Below are 19,762 nucleotides of genomic sequence, written 5' to 3'. Positions count from 1 at the left end.
AATAACTTACCATTGGTGGACACATAATAACTTACCATTGGTGGACACATAATAACTTACCGTTGGTGGACACATAATAACTTACCATTGGTGGACACATAATAACTTACCGTTGGTGGACACATAATCACTTACAGCTAGTGGACACATAATAACTAACTGTTGGTAGACACATAATAACTAACTGTTGGTGGACACATAATAACTTACTGCTAGTAAACACGTAATAACTTACTGTTGGTAGACACATAATAATTTACTGTTGGTGGACACATCATAACCTACTGCTGATGGACACATAATAACTTACTGTTGGTGAACACATCATAACTTACTGCTCGCGGGCACATGATAACTTACTGTTAGTGGGCACATACTACAACAAAGAAGAAATGTAGAAGGGAATGAAGATGACATTGGTCTGCATTGGTTTAGTTGTCAAGTCAGGTCGTTCTCGACTAAACTCGCTCCCCATCTATGCACTAGCGTAGATGGGGAGGGTGGCTAGCGACCCTCCCCATCTGCGCTCCAGCGTGGGTAAGGAGGGTGGCTAGCAACCCTCCTCATCTGCGCTCCAGCGTGGGTAAGGAGGGTGGCTAGCAACCCTCCTCATCTGCGCTCCAGCGTGGGTAAGGAGGGTGGCTAACAACCCTGCAGGACTAAAAACTAAACCTGTCAAAGGGCGAAGGAGCTCCTCTGCGAGCAGCCAGTTATTTAGAGATCGTGTCTCAATAAAAACACACAACAGAAGGCGATGGCAAACCACTGTTGAAACCTGCCAAGAAATGTCATGGATGTAGAAATTGAGGAGAGCCATGATTGCCTACGCCCTCACAGGAAAAGGCACTTAAAGATCACAGGACATGGTACCTAAAGAGAGTGAATCACAGGACATGGTGCCTAGAGAGAGTGAATAATAGGACTTGGTTCCCACCTAGAGGGAGCTAATGAAGATGACAGGGTTCATGGCAAGCCTAAAGTAAATGACTGCATTGATATGGACCATGTAACCATATATACCAGGTACAGATCCTATCATCTTAGCCTTGCAGACCACCGCAGTCCTTAGTCTTGTGTCCTCACTTCTCGTTGGACTCGGCTCCGCGGGCATCCCAGACGGCCACAACTGCTCTTTAAATTTACGAATATACTCTGCCACCTGGTCAGCTGACGTCAACATCTCCACATGATCAACTATTTTCCTGCATGAAACAAACGCATTCATGTATTCGTTTAAAACTATTTAAATTATAGACATTCCCTGCACATTCCTTCACAAACACCGAAATCCGAGACGTAATCACATAATTGACCTGTTAATTTATAAGCATCATACAGCAAGGGCACTAACCAAAACATAGCCTGAGTAAACTATCCCACTTAGTAATGAAATCACCTACAAGTGTGTAAGGAAACCATGGAAAGATCATATAATTTGGCAAACTCGCACGCTTGTTGAGGCTGAGCTTGAAGTTAAGGAGGAGGATTCCAGTGATATGATAAGAAGAAAGTTTTCCATGAAAAAAACTAAAAGGAGCACAAAGATTTAACATTTTGATTTTTCGACTGTAATTTTAATTTGGTTGCATATTTACTAATTGACAGACATCACCACTAGATTCTGCAATGAGTGAATGCTCATGTTTTTGATCAAGTGAGCATGAATTTCTGTATCAATATCTGTTCTTGTTGTACTCCATGATATAAACAAAAATTAGTCCCATGAATCAAACTTACTGTAAAACTTCTAATTGAACACTACCTCTATTTGAACGCCACCTCTATTTGACCGCTGCTTTGACTATCTTTGATCTTTATGAACCCGTAATATCAAGTGCTCAGTAAAAAAGTGTCCACAAAATTATATCAATATAATGAATCGTTTACATTATTAACAATGAAGTCTCTCGTTGTCCAACTCTAAAGCTTTTCGCTTTTTTCGTTAAAACTTTGAAAGCAACCTCATAGAAATACTTACTAATTTTCTCAGGTTGATAGTAGTTCCTTGTTTAACGAGGTCTTAATACTTCGAAGAACATGTATCTAAAAACGGTTTTCAAGTTTTGGGCCAAAGGCTATGTTTAGTGAGCAAACCTTTATGCGTTGCATCCGTGCTAAATGCAGGGTGCTGGAAGTTTTGCTCTGCTAACAAATTGCTTGGACGCTAATATCGACTAGTTCAGCAGTGCGGAAGGAAAGTTGAGGTCAGAAGATATTGCGAAAGGTATTGGACAACAAGAAGATGTTCATTCCATCAAAAGCAACAATCAGAATGTAGCTATCTTAGCAAACGATGAACATATTTTTGTTTTAAACGTCAATTTTTGTTTCTGCATGTAATATAAGTATGGTTCGTCTATGTCACTTGTTCATGAATATAGATTTGTATCATTTGATAGATTATTATTATATAACTTATAAATATGCTGATTTATAGCATGTTAGTTAATAGCATCCTTGCTGCTATTTTAACACGGCTTACAGTGGATCGATGCTCATAAGTCCACTTCGATTGCACATAAAAAGCTAGTTTTGGCTGCAAACTGTAGCAAAAATACCAATGAGTGCAATGAGCTTTATGCAACTTTGTTAAATATAGATATAAAATAAAAATGTCTTCAAATTTAGAATGAAAAAAAGGACAATGCCAGCAAATCGCAAAGTCGGGCATAGGCTATAATATTATCGCCGGTCAATAGTAAGCAATAAATATCAACTGGTAGAGATATTTCTCTGTTTCTAGATGCATATTTATTAAGAGATCTGTGACAATTTGGAGGTAGGTTAGCAGATTTATTGCACAAGGTTTAATATCGCTCCATTGGAAAAAGAGAGCAAAATATAGGCGACATTTATAGATTACATATTTGAGCGCCGAATCCAATTGACGACCGTCACTATAGAGGAAGGATTGAAAAATAGAGCACCATGGCGGTCAATTAGAGGTTTTATGGTATATATATATATATATATACATGTATATATATATATACATATACATGTATATATATATACATATACATGTATATATATATATATATACATGTATATATATATATATATACTGTATATATATACTGTATATATACATACGTGTATATACTAGATAAATGCCCAGTGCTGCCTGGGTAATAAAAGCCTTTGGACAAAAAATTTATTTTTTATTTAATGTGCAACATTTGCCATTCTAATTTTTTTAATTTCATATCATGAGAAAAGTGTTTTTGTGCAGTTCAAATGAATTAAGAGAAAAAATAAAACAACTGTAAAGGTTTTAAAACTTTTTCAAACCCCTGTAACTTTTAAATTTCATATCATGGAAGAAGTACTTTGGTGAAATAAATTAGAAGGAAAAATAAATTAGAAGGAAAAATAAATTAGAAGGAAAAATAAATTAGAAGGAAAAATAAATTAAGAGAAAAAATAAAAATGTAAAGGTGTTTAAATGTAAATATGAAATCAGTAGCAAGTAATGGCTAAATATAATCTGTTTTGCTAGGATTACAATGATAAATTATTTGATATACAATTATATGATTTTAGTTCGTTTCAGTGTTGGTATCATAAAGTTAAAATATCATATATACGTATATAGAGTGGTATAGAAACCCATAGTCATTATCTAATGCAATCCCCTCCTGGTAAAAATCATCAAAATCATCATCATTAAAAACAATATGTTAACCTTAGTAACTATAGTTGCCTATAATAACTTTAGCGTATTTTGCGGTTATGATCTGCAAGAAAATGTAACATTACAATGTACTACGTTGAGAGTTCTTACCTTTGAGACAGACGTGTAATATAAACTTTGAGTCTAACTTAGATAAATTTAGCTAAACACTTGAAGAAAGTTTTAGTATGTATTTTAGCAAACTTCAAACTAAAATTTTAAATTGGTTAAATGCGTGGTAAGAGATTTGTGGTTGCAATCTTCGTGAGTTCAAATCCAGAGCGCAGTGAGCTTTTTAATTCAAGATTTTAATAGCTACAATTAGACAGGCATAGATCTGAACAGACGATGAGAAACTGAGATATTTACATGTAGGCCTATATGTATATCTCAATTCATAAATGAATTCTTCGTAGCAAAAGCATCTCTGTTTTTAGAGATCAGATATAGAATGCCCATAGAAGCACTAAACGAGACCAAATATTAAAAACAAACTCAATCAAAGTCTCATCAAGTGACGTACCTGTTGATGCGGTCCCCATATGTAGCTTTCACTATTTGCCTCAAGATGGCCACCACTCGTCTCCTCAGCCACTGATTTTTCTCTCTCAGATCAAAGACTTCATCTAACAGCAGGAGCATGATTCTCATCGGAATATTGTCATCATCCTATGAGGGAAATAAATAAAAGTGGCAGGTTGGAAGCAGAAGTGACCTTGGCAAGGTTGGAAGCAGAAGTGATCTTGGCAAGGTTGGAAGCAGAAGTGACCTTGGCAAGATTGGAAGCAGAAATAACCTTGGCAAGGTTGGAAGCAGAAGTGACCTTGGCAAGGTTGGAAGCAGAAGTGACCTTGGCAAGGTTGGAAGTAAAAGTGACCTTGGCAAGGTTGGAAGCAGAAGTGACCTTGGCATGGTTGGAAGTAATTGTGACCTTGACACGGCTGGAAGCAGAAGTGACCTTGGCACGGCTGGAAGCAGAAGTGATCTTGGCAAGACCAAGAATAATAATCATATATTATCTATGTATCAATGCGACAGACCGTTGCTTAACAAATGCTTTTTCGTATGATCTTGCATGCGCTGTTTGGTTTATAAAAAACCAACAAAATCACAGAAACAACGCATAGATATCATGCAAAGTGGATGAGAGCATGATTCCAAATTCCTAAAATTGTCATAGGTTGGTTTACCTGTAGAGGTCAATTACCTTTTACCCATGATTCATAGTACTATTTATAAACAAAGGACACCAGCTCTATCTACCCTTAAATATAGCTGGTGTAGTCAATTATTATGAATAAAAAAACATAATAATAAGAATCGAATAATTATCCAATCATTAATAATCCAATAATAAATAAAGTGTATGTTTCATCTATGAGGGGGGGGCTTGAATTGCCCTAAAATAATTGTCACTACATTTGAAGAAGAATATTATCAACACCAAATATGTGTTAGGGGTTAAAGGTAGTACGCTATTTTTTATTTGTGTAAAAAAACATGAAAAAAACAAATTATGAAGAACAAGTTTACTGTGGGTAATAGAAATCGACCAAGTTTGCTTATAAACTGATAACTTATAAACTGATGAAAGTTTGCTTACAAAATGAAATGATGATATTCATTGCATACCTCTGTATCAAGGGAGGCTCCCACTTTGTAGCTGTCCAACTGTCCCTTTCCCATTGACGGCACAAAATTTAACTGTAACAACGCCAAAATAGTGTGATTGAATAATGGGGTCAAACAACACCAAAATATTGTGATTGAATAATGGGTGTCAAAAAACTCCAAAATGGTGTGATTGAATAATGGTTGTCAATTGTCTTCCAATCTAGTGCAGCCTGTTCAATAGCTAAAGCCATTACATGCCCTGAAAGGTTGGAAGCTAAAAGGAGTGTAAGACCAAGCATAAAATGTTGCATTTTATAGTACCTTGGTAAACATTTTTCCAAATCCATCTATAACATCACCAGGAACAGCCTTGAACTTCGTTCCCATCTGCTTAACAGACTGTTTTAAGGGACGAAACATCAACGTTCCAACCTGTAAAATATTCGTTAACATAACGTAGAGCAATAAGCATGCAGAGCAATATACATATAGTAATCCCAGGTGTATAAATATAAAGTTGTATTAAAACTACATTTTGATACAAAACAAACTATGGAATTACATCGCTATAAATTTTAACTAGATTATTATATAGTCAAACCCCATTTAAAGTTATCTCCGCTGAACTCCAATTGAACATAAATATTATAAAATATACAAACTAAGTTCATTTAAACTGTACCTAACATAAATTAAAGTAAGTTATGATGAATTATTATGAGAGTTTTACCACTCACTCTGCTATCAAAACTACACAGTGCTGAGCCAGAGCTTTTCTATATGTCTTTAAAGCAGAGTAATGATACAACTCCTTCTACTGATTATTAATTTAATAATTTATTGTTTAGAAATAATTTAAGTTTTCCCCATTGAGTTCTAACATATTTCTAAGTAACATACTAGTTTTAAGGCTACATGTAATTACTTGAAGTCTCACATGTTGTTTGTGGAAGAGATAGACAAAATACAATGTAGTCTTGTAAGAACACTTCAACATACGACATACAGCTGAACTCCAATATACGATGTTAATCCGTTTCGATATTTGTTTTACATGTTAAAGTCGTCAATGTTGGAACAAATATTTACATAAGAATACATTGCTTTTGCTCAATTTGTTTCAAAACAAAATTATGGATCCTTCAAATAACTAAATTTAGCAGTAAAACAAAAGCAATAAATAAAATGACATAAGAAAACTGAACGTGGAAATCAAATTACATATATAGACAATATATAGACAATATATAGACAATATATAAACAATATACAGACAATATACAGACAATATATAGACAATATATAGACAATATATAGACAATATACAGACAAATTTGATGAACAAGTAATCAACCTTGGAAACACATGCACAAAAGAGTAGTATTGGCTATGCGTAAGTTTGGTAGCAAAGTGAGTAATAAAAATATATAGCTATTTTTTCAAAACATACATTAGATATAATTTCAGTTAATTCATTTATGGATTTTGTATGACTTTCACACTGTATTTTTAGTTTTCATTCGTTTATTAATTTTTACCCACTTTTTACTACAATGCTTTGAAAAATCACAGATGTGGCATGATGTAAGTTACATCGCATGAGTTTACAAATATCTGCTGAAATTGTATATTGCGAGTGGATGTTTGCCTGTAGTCTACCAACATCCTCCATTTTATCTCAACATAAACACGTTATGGCACCTTTTAACCTTTTTTAAACTTAAATCTGTGCTTAAAACATCCAGTTTTCAAAAAAGAAGAAAAGTACAAACTTTTCTATGGCTGAGGTTCTTGGGTTTGTCCCACAGTTCAATATTAAGGAAGTCTCTCATAATCTGCTGAAGGCCGGTGTGCAATTGGTATGTCTCTGAATCAAGCACCATCTACAATATAGTGACTCTATTAAAACTTGTGAACAAGCTCTTGATACAGCAAGTATTGACTAAAAGTCAATTACCAATTTTTACGCATCACGGAGAGGTGTTTGCGTCTGAAACAACCTAGTCGGTACAACCTAGTCGGTACAACCTAGTCGGTACAACCTAGTCGGTACAACCTAGTCGGTACAACCTAGTCGGTACAACCTAGTCAGTACAACCTAATCGGTACAACCTAGTCGGTACAACCTAGTCGGTACACCCTAATCGGTACAACCTAATCGGTACAACCTAGTCGGTACAACCTAATCGGTACAACCTAGTCGGTACAACCTAATCGGTACAACCTAGTCGATACAATTAACATTAAAGTTAACATTAAAGACCTGCGAGTTGAGTACTCGCCTCAAGATCAAGTTAAGATCAAATCTATCTATGAAAAGTTGTTAGATCTAAACTTAAACTACCAATGAAAAGAAGCAGTAAGGAGGTCGTGAGGAGGTCATCAAGTATATTTGGTCACTTCATGAAAGAGAAATCCAAATGACATCAAATGTAAAATTATATGTGAAGAAGCAGCCTTTGACGCTGCAACTGATGTATACGTGAGAAGTTTTATGTATCTTATCATCCCAGACTACGTAGCTTAACAACATAAAGGAACTGGTTACCAATTGCAGGAATGTAGATACTTAATAGGCAATAGTACCTGCTGTTTAGAAAATTGATGTATCTCACAGCTTTTTATTTAAAACAGGTAAATATAATTATATATATACATATATATATACATATATATACATATATATATACATATATATATACATATATATATATATACATACATATACATATATATAGTAACTAAAATCAGGTGCAAAAGCATATAACAAGAGAACTCTACACTAAAAACCTAAAAGATAATTAGCGGAGTATGAAATATTTGAAAAAAATATTACGAAGAAAGTAAGCTTTTAGTGATTGCCCTACAAATTTGTTTCGTGTGATGCACTCATCAGACGCATTTGTACTAAAAATCATTAGTTAAACATCATTTTTAGTAAAAACACGTCTGATGAGTGCATCGCACGAAACAAATTAATAGCGCAATTACTTAATGTTTACTATCTTCATAATATTTTTTCAAATATATATATATACTATATCTACCAGCATATACTACATATATGTATATAGTAGTATATGTACTATATAGATATATAGTACATATATCTACACTATATTTACCTGCATATACTATGCTGGATCACTACACTTACCTGCATGTACTGCGTTAGAGCTAACGCTCTTTTCTCTAGAAATTCAGTGCTGAGGTTGTTGAAGGTTCTCTTACCAGGGAAGGGAAAATCTCTTAACGCTACATACTAAAACAAAAAGCCACAACTTGGCAACACTTGAGCATTCCAGATCAAGTTCGAAAGAAGTCAGAATATTTAAATGAGACAATCACCTTATCACACAGCAGTATATAAAGGTCGTAAAAGTCGCTATAACGCCTTGTCGTCTGCCACTTCCTCACGGCCCCTGTAGCGATTACAGATTCTCGAACTTGAATACTGTATACGGCGTACACACTTCCTAAGCCTTTCTCTTTTGCTATACCTGTAAATATGACGCATCAGAGGTAAAATCTAATCACTACCGTTCCCTCAGATATCATTCTTGCAAGTAAACAAGTCAACAATGTTCACTAAATATTTCAAGCCAGCTAGAGAGTATAACACCAAGAAGGCATTTATCAAGGAATTTTTGGAAATCCTGTATAAGCCATGAAGATTTACATATCTACATGTACTGTCTGATGGTGAGTAATCCTGTATAAGCCATGAAGACTTACATATATACATGTACTGTCTGATGGTGAGTAATCCTGTATAAGCCATGAAGACTTACATATATACATGTACTGTCTGATGGTGAGTAATCCTGTATAAGCCATGAAGGCTTACATATATACATGTACTGTCTGATGGTGAGTAATCCTGTATAAGCCATGAAGACTTACATATATACATGTACTGTCTGATGGTGAGTAATCCTGTATAAGCCATGAAGATTTACATATATACATGTACTGTCTGATGGTGAGTAATCCTGTATAAGCCATGAAGACTTACATATATACATGTACTGTCTGATGGTGAGTAATCCTGTATAAGCCATGAAGACTTACATATATACATGTACTGTCTGATGGTGAGTAATCCTGTATAAGCCATGAAGACTTACATATATACATGTACTGTCTGATGGTGTGCAAAATTATTTCAAGTTTTCCCTTATACCCATTATTGCTTCATTTCGCTTCTACAGTTCAAAATAATCATCACATAGATGTATTTTGTCAAATAAAACTATCAAACTTAGTGGATTGACCACAATATTAACAGAGACCTAGATAGCTACAGTTATAACTTAGTGGATTAACAACAGTATTAACAGAGACCTAGATAGCTACAGTTATAACTTAGTGGATTAACAACAGTATTAACAGATACCTAAGTAGCTACAGTTACAACTTGGTGTATTGTCCACAATATTAACAGAGACCTAGATAGCTACAATTATAACTTAGTGGATTAACAACAGTATTAACAGAGACCTAGATAGCTACAGTTACAACTTAGTGGATTAACAACAGTATTAACAGAGACCTAGATAGCTAGTTACAACTTAGTGGACTAACAACAGTATTAACAGAGACCTAGATAGCTACAATTATAACTTAGTAGATTAACAACAGTATTAACAGAGACCTAGATAGCTAGTTACAACTTAGTGGACTAACAACAGTATTAACAGAGACCTAGATAGCTACAATTATAACTTAGTGGACTAACAACAGTATTAACAGAGACCTAGATAGCTACAGTTACAACTTAGTGGATTAACAACAGTATTAACAGAGACCTAGATAGCTAGTTACAACTTAGTGGACTAACACCAGTATTAACAGAGACCTAGATACATGATTAGCTACGATTATAACTTAGTGGAATAACCACAATTATATTGGCAGAGACATAAATCTTCAAAGTTTAGGCTTCAGAGGTTTTCTCACAACATTGACAGACCCCTAGATGGCTGCGGTTCTGTTTTGCTGAACAAAATGATGAACTCCCAGTCTCTAGTAGTTCATAAGTGCTCCACCTTTAGTCACTATCGTCTCTAAAGATGAGCTTACAAAAAACCTTAGATTTATCAGTAAGTATTGGTATTTTTTTACCATTTGCAATTGTTTTTTATGTGTGAGAAGGTCTGACTGCAGGGATGTTTTAATATAAAACTGACAAAACATTATCACAGTTAAAACAGATAGCTCAAGCAAAAGCGCAATAACGATGTACATGTATATAGTGGCGAAGAGACCGACATACTAGAGAAGCATAACGCTCTGATAAAATGTACTAAAATTTTTGAACATGTTCATCTTTGAAGACCACTGTTGAACAGGTCATTGTTCATAGACATGCGGAAGTTTCCTTCCACAAAGCTAACACTATCAACACTGTTGAACAAGTCATTGTTCATAGACACGCGGAAGTTTCCTTCCACAAAGCTAACACTATCAACACTGTTGAACAGGTCATTGTTCATAGACATGCGGAAGTTTCCTTCCACAAAGCTAACACTATCAACACTGTTGAACAGGCCATTGTTCATAGACACGCGGAAGTTTCCTTCCACAAAGCTACCACTATCAACACTGTTGAACAAGTCATTGTTCATAGACATGCGGAAGTTTCCTTCCACAAAGCTAACACTATCAACACTGTTGAACAGGCCATTTTTCATAGACACGCGGAAGTTTCCTTCCACAAAGCTACCACTATCAACACTGTTGAACAGGTCATTGCTCATAGACACGCGGAAGTTTCCTTCCACAAAGCTACCACTATCAACACTGTTGGACAGGTCATTGTTCATAGACACGTGGAAGTTTCCTTCCACAAAGCTAACACTGTCAACACTGTTGAACAGGTCATTGTTTATAGACATGCGGAAGTTTCCTTCCACAAAGCTACCACTATCAACACTGCTGGACAGGTCATTGTTCATAGACACGTGGAAGTTTCCTTCCACAAAGCTAACACTATCAACACTGTTGAACAGGCCATTGTTCATAGACACGCGGAAGTTTCCTTCCACAAAGCTAACACTATCAAAACAATATAACTAATTAGGGTCTAGACTGTGTTACACTCACAAACATCAAATCATGTCTATTGTAGTTCACCGCAGAACTAGCGGTTACTAAGCTATCGACAAGAAAAGACATGACGATGGGTAGATATAAATACATACATACCCTTATTTGGGACTGTAAGAATATATATTACATGTTAGTGAATATATTACATGTTTTGTATAAACAACTTAAACAAGAGCTTCAGCTGTTACAAACTAATAGTGAGTGGTTTGGTGAATGTAAAACAGCGGGATGTCATGTAGAAAGGTTCTGCAACCGACTCACAGCCCATCGACTGTGTAGGCCTCTCAGATCACACGGTAAAATATGAAACCAAACTACATATGCCTCTACCACGGTGGTGCGCAAAATACCTTTGTTAACCCATTGTTAATTGAAAAAAATTTTCAAACTTATTTATAACTTGTTGTTCCCTCTTTGTTAGTAGTAAATGAACATAAATTATATACCACTAGATTCAGACTGAATCTAGATAGACTAGATTCAGAATTTCCCATCAAATAATTTGTAGGATGCACACATATTGGATTTGATGCAGTTTCTCGAACTGACATAATAAAAATGATTAGATTACATATCACCAGGTTCCATGAGATTTCTTGTTTCTAATATTTATACATAATGCTGTTCAAAGAGTTGATCAAACTATACGACTTGAAATAAACAAATAAAAATGTATGTGGTGTGATCACATCTGTACAGATTGTTATACTCGACAATTGACAAAATGAATTCTTCATAATTTAGCCTACATAATCATTCAAAAATGTGATTTTACAGATTTTTGACTTACATGTTTTAAATCAGGGCAAAATGAGGATTAGTTCAATATATAATTTATGGCTATTGGCTACATTTGCCATGCGTAACAATTTTGAAAATGAGAATTTTCGTTTTGTAACAAAGAGGTACGGTTTATTTCAAACACCGCTGTATAAGTCAACCATCAACATCTGATAGTCTCATATATAACCTAACATAGGAAGAGCAGAGTGGCCCGAGTTGCAGGAGAGAAAATCAGAGACTATGCTGAAATACTTAGTCATCTCTAGGTAGAGTAAACAAGGCTACAGTTTGGACATACATCGCGCATGTTTGAGTATTTCACAAATTTACGTTTTTGTAGAGTTGGAAGTCTTTAAACCAACATCTATTCAATGTCATAACATTGATAAGGAATATCAAAAATCACTGACTGATAAATGGTACATGGCAATGTATAACGCTGCAAGCTTGTATTTAGTTACGATATCAGAAGGTAACGATTCAGTGTGTTACTTTTAAAAAATTTACCACTGTTCATTTACGTTTTTTTATATGTTACTGTCAACAAAAATCATACTACTGTGTTACTAAATTTAATGCACAATAATTTCATTTTAGCCATTACAGGATGGAAAATCCAAACATTCTTTCTTAATTATGTGATTAATATTGATAGGTCAATGTACAACTGTGCCAACTGTGTATACATGTGCATATACAAGATTAACTATAGAACACAAAAACATTCTATGCAATCGCGTAAACACCAAGATATCAACCATCGAATCAAATGACATTGCAAGGTGACACAGCAAAAGCAACTCCCAAAATATTGCCTACGAACAGGCCTTTAGTGCTGTTACAAGAATATTTTCAATAGACTAGTAGCTATAGGATCAATCTGTATAGTGTATTATATAATAAATCAAGCATTGTATATCACAATATATCAGTACTGCTGTTAGGATAAAAGTCTAATTCTGTACCAATAACAATGAATATATATGAATAACAATAAATAGATGTGTGACATACCAGTTTTAACAATGGTAGCAGTGATCTTGCTTTCAGGTGCTTGCGGCCCTCCCTCGGTAATTGTATCTGCTGCAGCAGAAGCTGTTAAAACAAACTATAATAGAATAGCTAAGAGCTGACTGGTATCTAGTACTATATATTGCTACAGACATAGTATACCACAACAAAAGGGAAAGAGAGATGCATTATATATTGCTACAGACATAGTATACCACAATAAAAGGGAAAGAGAGATGCATTATATATTGCTACAGACATAGTATACCACAACAAAAAGGAAAAAGAGATGCATTATATATTGCTACAGACATAGTATACCACAATAAAAGGGAAATAGAGATGCATTATATATTGCTACAGACATAGTATACCACAACAAAAAGGAACAAGAGATGCATGCTGCTACGTGATGTTTCTAGCAACTGGAGAATAGAGTTGTGTTCTCCAATTCACTTTCAACAAAGTGTAAAATAACAACTTTAGTTATACAGTTTCCTCCATCTGGTGCATTAGCCATGCTCTCAAGATGTTTATGGTATTCTAGCGGAAATATGACAGAAGCTAATTTAAGTCAAGAAAAGGTTTTTGAAACAGCTCAACTTCAACAAGAGATTAAAGGCTGTATTGTGCCTGACTTATTTACACCTGATTTTCTCAGCCATTTCTATGCACTTCTGGAACCACAAACATTTATATTTACATCAATGCCAAGGGTGCTACGGTACTACCCGAACGGCAGCGGCGAGAATAAAAGGTCAGCAACATTGGAAGAGGTGGGTGTATTGAGTGGTAAAACTTTTGGTTTTAAGTTATTTGAGGCCTATTTTCTGTTAAGAGCATTTACAAGAGTGAATGAGATTGTGTGATTTTTTGTAATATACCCTTTCTTCTCGCAGCTACCTTTCGCAATGACTGTAGTACCCCTGACCAATGTGCGCAGTGAGATGCATTGCAGTTTCACAATGAGCAACCAAAGATGTTTTCTCATCCTTATCAGTTTCCCTCAATGATGCATTCTACTATCATGTTGTTCGTTTGCATAGTCTACAGAATGAGCTGTCAGAACTTACAAATAAATATGCAAAAAGTTTTTAAAAGAACAAATTAAAAAATAAGCTAATAAAACTGTAATAAATGAGTTTCTAGTTTCTGTGAGATTATATGTAGATTATAGATTATATGTAGATTATAGATTATATGTAGATTATAGATTATATGTAGATTATAGATTATATGTAGATTATAGATTATATGTAGATTATAGATTATATGTAGATTATAGATTATATGTAGATTATAGATTATATGTAGATTATAGATTATATGTAGATTATAGATTATATGTAGATTATAGATTATATGTAGATTATATATTATATGTAGATTATAGATTATATGTAGATTATAGATTATATGTAGATTATAGATTATATGTAGATTATAGATTATATGTAGATTATAGAATATATGTAGATTATAGATTATATGTAGATCATAGATTATATGTAGATTATAGATTATATGTAGATTATAGATTATATGTAGATTATAGATTATATGTAGATTATAGATTATATGTAGATTATAGATTATATGTAGATTATAGATTATATGTAGATTATAGATTATATGTAGATTATAGATTATATGTAGATTATAGATTATATGTAGATTATAGATTATATGTAGATTATAGATTATATGTAGATTATAGATTATATGTAGATTATAGATTATATGTAGATTATAGATTATATGTAGATTATAGATTATATGTAGATTATAGATTATATGTAGATTATAGATTATATGTAGATTTTCCCAAATATGAACTACATTATATATGAACTACATTATATTAGCCGAATGATATCAACTAAAATAGTCATATGTTTAAGATGAAGTACTAATAGTTCTGTACAAATGCCAAGTATTTTTTTGCGAACTTTCATGCCTTCTCGGCCATCAGATTTCAAAAAAATTAAACATGCACTAAAAGCATAACATTTGAAAATATTAATCTAAACTGCCATGTGTAAACTATTCGTGTTATTTGAGGTGAGGTGTTACGAAAAGTTGTCTTCTCTCAGTAAACTAAATTAATCATAGTAAGAGCTGAGAATACTCAAAATTATAGCAATATTTATTATTTAATAAAGCATTCAAGTTTTTATTTTTTTGCAAAAAATTAAAAACTTTCTTGCTACTTTTCATATTTTTACTGAGCTTCAAAATCTACAAACCTAATCTGCTGACCAAACTGCTGTTCAGCTGCTACAATTACTAAACATGACTTGTTGCTACTGCGAGACCGCAGCTCGTCTTAAAGGCATTACCATCGTAAGAGTCTTCTGAGAGGGAACAGCCAATATCTAAGTCCATCTCTCTCAGCATTTTTATATACAACTCATGTTTTTTGAAGGCCTCATAGAATTTCTCTAGCTTCTCCATGATCTACAGCAGACCAAATGAGCTTCAAGCGTTTATGGCGGGTTGCTACTCTCAAGTGGGACAAAGTGTCTGAATATGCTTACAAAGGTCTTTATATCAGACACCACTGAATAGTAGTCTGGTCTAAGACATTACGGAGAAATGTTCAAACTACCGCATATGCTTACATTTACAGCTACAGTCTATATATAGCTAGTCAATATGTAGCTAGTCTATATATAGCTAGTCTATATATGGCTAGTCTATATATAGCTAATCTATATATGGCTAGTCTATATATAGCTAGTCTATATATGGCTAGTCTATATATAGCTAATCTATATATGGCTAGTCTATATATAGCTAGTCTATACATGTATATGGCTAGTCTATATATAGAGAGTCTAAATATAGCTATAAATATACGTACAACACTGCCAGACATATTTTCATACAAGTTGGATAAAAACTCATCATTATATATGAAACTCCAGTACAATAGACCGGAGCATATTTTGGTGATAATCTAACAAACATTCACCAACTAATGAATGTTGTGTACACCATCATGGACTTGTACACATGCCAACAGTTTTCTATAGGAGTTACGCAGAAGAGAATAGCTCTTCACTACATCAGAAATGTTTATCTAATAAAATAAATTCGTTTTCATAGAAACAGAAAAACCACAAGAATACTCACGGCATCATGAAGGGCATCGAACACAGAAGTGTTGAAGGTCTTATCTCTAAGCGCTGTAACGACAGGCTCCACACAGCCAGGGTCTACTTCGAGTGTCGAGACTGGCTCTGAAAAGTACTTATCGTATATGTCTCCCACCATGTGGAGGAAGAAGGACAAGGCCTCATTCTTGTCATCCAAATGTTGGCTCAACTCTTTGGTGAAACTCTGCATCAATATGTACATGTAAAAGAAGCGCATACCTACATGTAGATTCTTACATATACTCTTACATATATTCTTACATTCTTATATGTACTCATATATGCTGCTACAGATGCACTCATATCTGTAGTCACAGATGTATTCATATCTAGTCACAGATGCACTCATATCTGTAGTCACAGATGCACTCATATCTGTAGTCACAGATGCATTCATGCACACATCAGTCAGTGTAATACATATAACAGAAATAGTGATCTTATTCACTTCTGCATTCGTATATAATAGAGTTTACCTCGATGTCTATCAGCATATTCAAATAAATCTCTCGTTCACTGCACAACAGGAAATCTACAAAGGAGCAAACAAGTGTACAGGTACATGAGGTCTAGTTAAAAAAAAAGGCAATTTAACATTCTTCTAAAAAGAGCTTTGAATATAGATGTGATTTATGTCTAACGCATGTCTAATGTCATGTCTAACGCATGTCTAATGTCATGTGAAGACAATCTTTCCTGTGACAGATTTTTTTCCATTCGAATGGCCAGCATTGCTAGTAGCAAGAGACTCATCAACTAACTAAATGTGTACTTTGTCATGTCTTTTCAAAAATATTTCTAGAGCAACGCAATGGAATTTGTACTGAACTTGTTCAAAATTATAACTGGACTTAGGAATTTACACAAAACTCTTATTATCAGTTTCTATCACAATTTTACATACATGTTTACATACGTATGTGTTTCCATATGTTTACATATGTATATGTTTACATCATAGACTTATTAACTATTAGTATAGTTAATAGGTCTATGGTTTACATATATATGTTTAGATATGTAAGTTTACCTACAGATACATGTATGTTGGCATATGTGACCCCGGCAGTCAGAATGTACAATCGTGCGGTAATTGCATTGTTCACAATAGCGCGCTCCCCGTGTTATACGCTATTACATGACTCACCGTCACTATTTTAGTAAACAGCGGTTTATAGTGCATTCAACCCTGCTCTTTTACATGGTCTTGTTTATTTTTGTGCCTGGCCAATCATAAAGTCGGAATTGCCATTTAACTCTACCCATATCGGTGGTTACTATGGAATTTTTCATAACCCAATATCATAAGCATAGGCTTTAATTGCGGGTGGGTGCGCACATGTACGAGGTCTGATCCAAAAGTTCCCGGAATGGAGTTGTATACTCGTGCATATTCACATGATGGAAAAACCCATTGCGGGGTTGGCTGGGAAACACCTCTGGAGTGTTGTCACAAAATTTCAGGTTGCTATGACAATGCGTTCTCATGTGAGCTAACGATATGTCAAGGTCTGTCCGGCGCTTCCGTCTTTTTAAAAAAAATTTATCACCATGTCTAATAAACCAGAACAGCGCATTTGCATTAAATTTTATGTGAAATTAGGAAAAACAAGGATATTACGACCTTTAAAATAAAGTTTTGATCATTCTTGAAAGCTTCCTTAAAATCGTTGCAAGCGTGCATCCTGAGCTCGTTTTGGTCATCAGTCAGCAAGCTTGGCAAGAACTTTGCTGCGACACGTTTAATTTGTTAAAAAATTGTTTAAATTGTCAGTTAAAACTTTTTGAACAGTTCCAAAACTAAGTCCAGTCACTCAAGATATCTCTAATGGTTAAACGTCGATCTGGCATGACTAGTGACCTCACACTGTCAATTTACGAGCAGGTTCTTGCCGACACTGGTCTGCCAGACCTCGCGTCATCTTCAGTGCTGTCTCTACCTTCACAAAAACGTTTGTACCACTCAAAAATTTGTGTTTTTTTATAGAACAGCATATTCAAAAGCAATAGTTAACATTTCAACTGTCTGAGTACTTGTTTTCCCTAATTTCGCACAAAATTTAATGCAAATACACTGTTCCGATTGATTAGGCATGACGATAAATTTGTTTAAAAAAAGATGGAAACACCGGGCAGACCTTGACATATCGTTAGCTCACATGAGAACGCATTGTCATAGCAACCTGAAATTTTGTGACAACACTCCAGAGGTGTTTCCCAGCCAACCCTGCAATGGGTTTTTCCATCGTGTGAATATGTACGAGTATACAACTCCATTCTGAGAACTTTTGGATCAGACCTCGTATGTGGTATTTCTTTTTTTAACCCCTCAGGCTAAAACAAAATGGAGTCGTTGCAACAATTACGGCAAATTTGATGCTAACAATTTAGATGAATATTTCTACTTAGAATCTGAATCAGCTGCTTCAAATCATAGCGAAAGCGATGATGACGATTGTGATAATAGGGGAACTTTAGAAATACAGCTGCTTACGCAATATGTGGCTGCTAACGACAATGAGAGTAATAACGATCATCCTAATGAATAAAATTAAATTACAAAGAATAACAATCAGCCCCTATCACTGCTGATAACATTCCCATTCTAGCTGTTGACATCAAACGAATAGGTAAACATATACATATTATATATATGTTTACCTATAATAGTTCACATACATATAGGTTTACATATACAAGTATGTAAACATATGTATACAGTATATGTTAACATATGTTTTCGCTACATTCCGGAAACAAATAATACCTACCATTATAATATTGAATCCCGAGCTCATTGGTTAAAACGAACACGAGTGGAAGGTTCTTATTAGGAAGTGACTTAATGAGCATATCAACTGGTGTGTCCTGCAACAATGATCACGTGATGAAACATATTGCATACCATACGACTATATTAAATATATAATTATAATAAGATTAATCAGTGAAAAGCCTTTTAGAGTAACCTTAGAGTAACCCCTATAAGGCTAGACTTCATTTAATAGAATGCTATTAGCTGGTAAGAGAAGACAATTACTCAAATGATAAAATAAAGCCACTGCTCACCACAATGTCAGCACGTTGTTCTTCAGCACCTGGTTTTGTGGCGATCCTTGTGATCTGGCTTTCACACACCCTCTGCAGGTACGACAGACTACTCAGTGTTTGCTTGATAGATGAATCTGGGCAAGAACAATAAATTACATCACAGATGCCTTATGGGTAACACACAGTCTATATACTAAACAATAATACAGTCATAATACTAAATTAATGTATGATGAACAGTTGACCCGAAACATTTGCCAAGTGGCCGGCTACAAGTATATCAAAAGCGCATGTAGTTAGACTATGGCAAAGTAACTGCTCTGACCTAGTGACCTACTATATAAAATTGTGTACTACTGAT

At 34.5% G+C, this 19,762-nt stretch overlaps 1 protein-coding gene across 1 annotated transcript in view; it reads right to left on the bottom strand.

The window, feature by feature from the left end:
- The window catches only part of LOC137400480 (sorting nexin-13-like), a 37,932-nt gene that overhangs the window by 3,529 nt on the left and 14,641 nt on the right, over positions 1 to 19,762 (bottom strand). Inside the window, exons 7-19 of the mRNA XM_068086809.1 lie at positions 19,420 to 19,535; positions 19,122 to 19,218; positions 16,827 to 16,882; positions 16,328 to 16,534; positions 15,532 to 15,649; positions 13,196 to 13,276; positions 8,636 to 8,787; positions 8,445 to 8,549; positions 7,060 to 7,170; positions 5,609 to 5,719; positions 5,306 to 5,377; positions 4,197 to 4,342; positions 1,021 to 1,202 (exon numbers count right to left, since the gene is read on the bottom strand). Coding sequence (XP_067942910.1) covers positions 1,021 to 1,202; positions 4,197 to 4,342; positions 5,306 to 5,377; positions 5,609 to 5,719; positions 7,060 to 7,170; positions 8,445 to 8,549; positions 8,636 to 8,787; positions 13,196 to 13,276; positions 15,532 to 15,649; positions 16,328 to 16,534; positions 16,827 to 16,882; positions 19,122 to 19,218; positions 19,420 to 19,535 — 1,554 coding nt within the window. The remainder of the gene's footprint in view (positions 1 to 1,020; positions 1,203 to 4,196; positions 4,343 to 5,305; positions 5,378 to 5,608; positions 5,720 to 7,059; positions 7,171 to 8,444; positions 8,550 to 8,635; positions 8,788 to 13,195; positions 13,277 to 15,531; positions 15,650 to 16,327; positions 16,535 to 16,826; positions 16,883 to 19,121; positions 19,219 to 19,419; positions 19,536 to 19,762) is intronic.

Source organism: Watersipora subatra, chromosome 1 (assembly GCF_963576615.1).
Source record: "Watersipora subatra chromosome 1, tzWatSuba1.1, whole genome shotgun sequence".
In the NCBI taxonomy this organism is placed as follows: domain Eukaryota; kingdom Metazoa; phylum Bryozoa; class Gymnolaemata; order Cheilostomatida; family Watersiporidae; genus Watersipora; species Watersipora subatra.
Note: the sequence above shows the minus strand (reverse complement) of the source record. Positions and strands in the feature narration are given on the sequence as shown.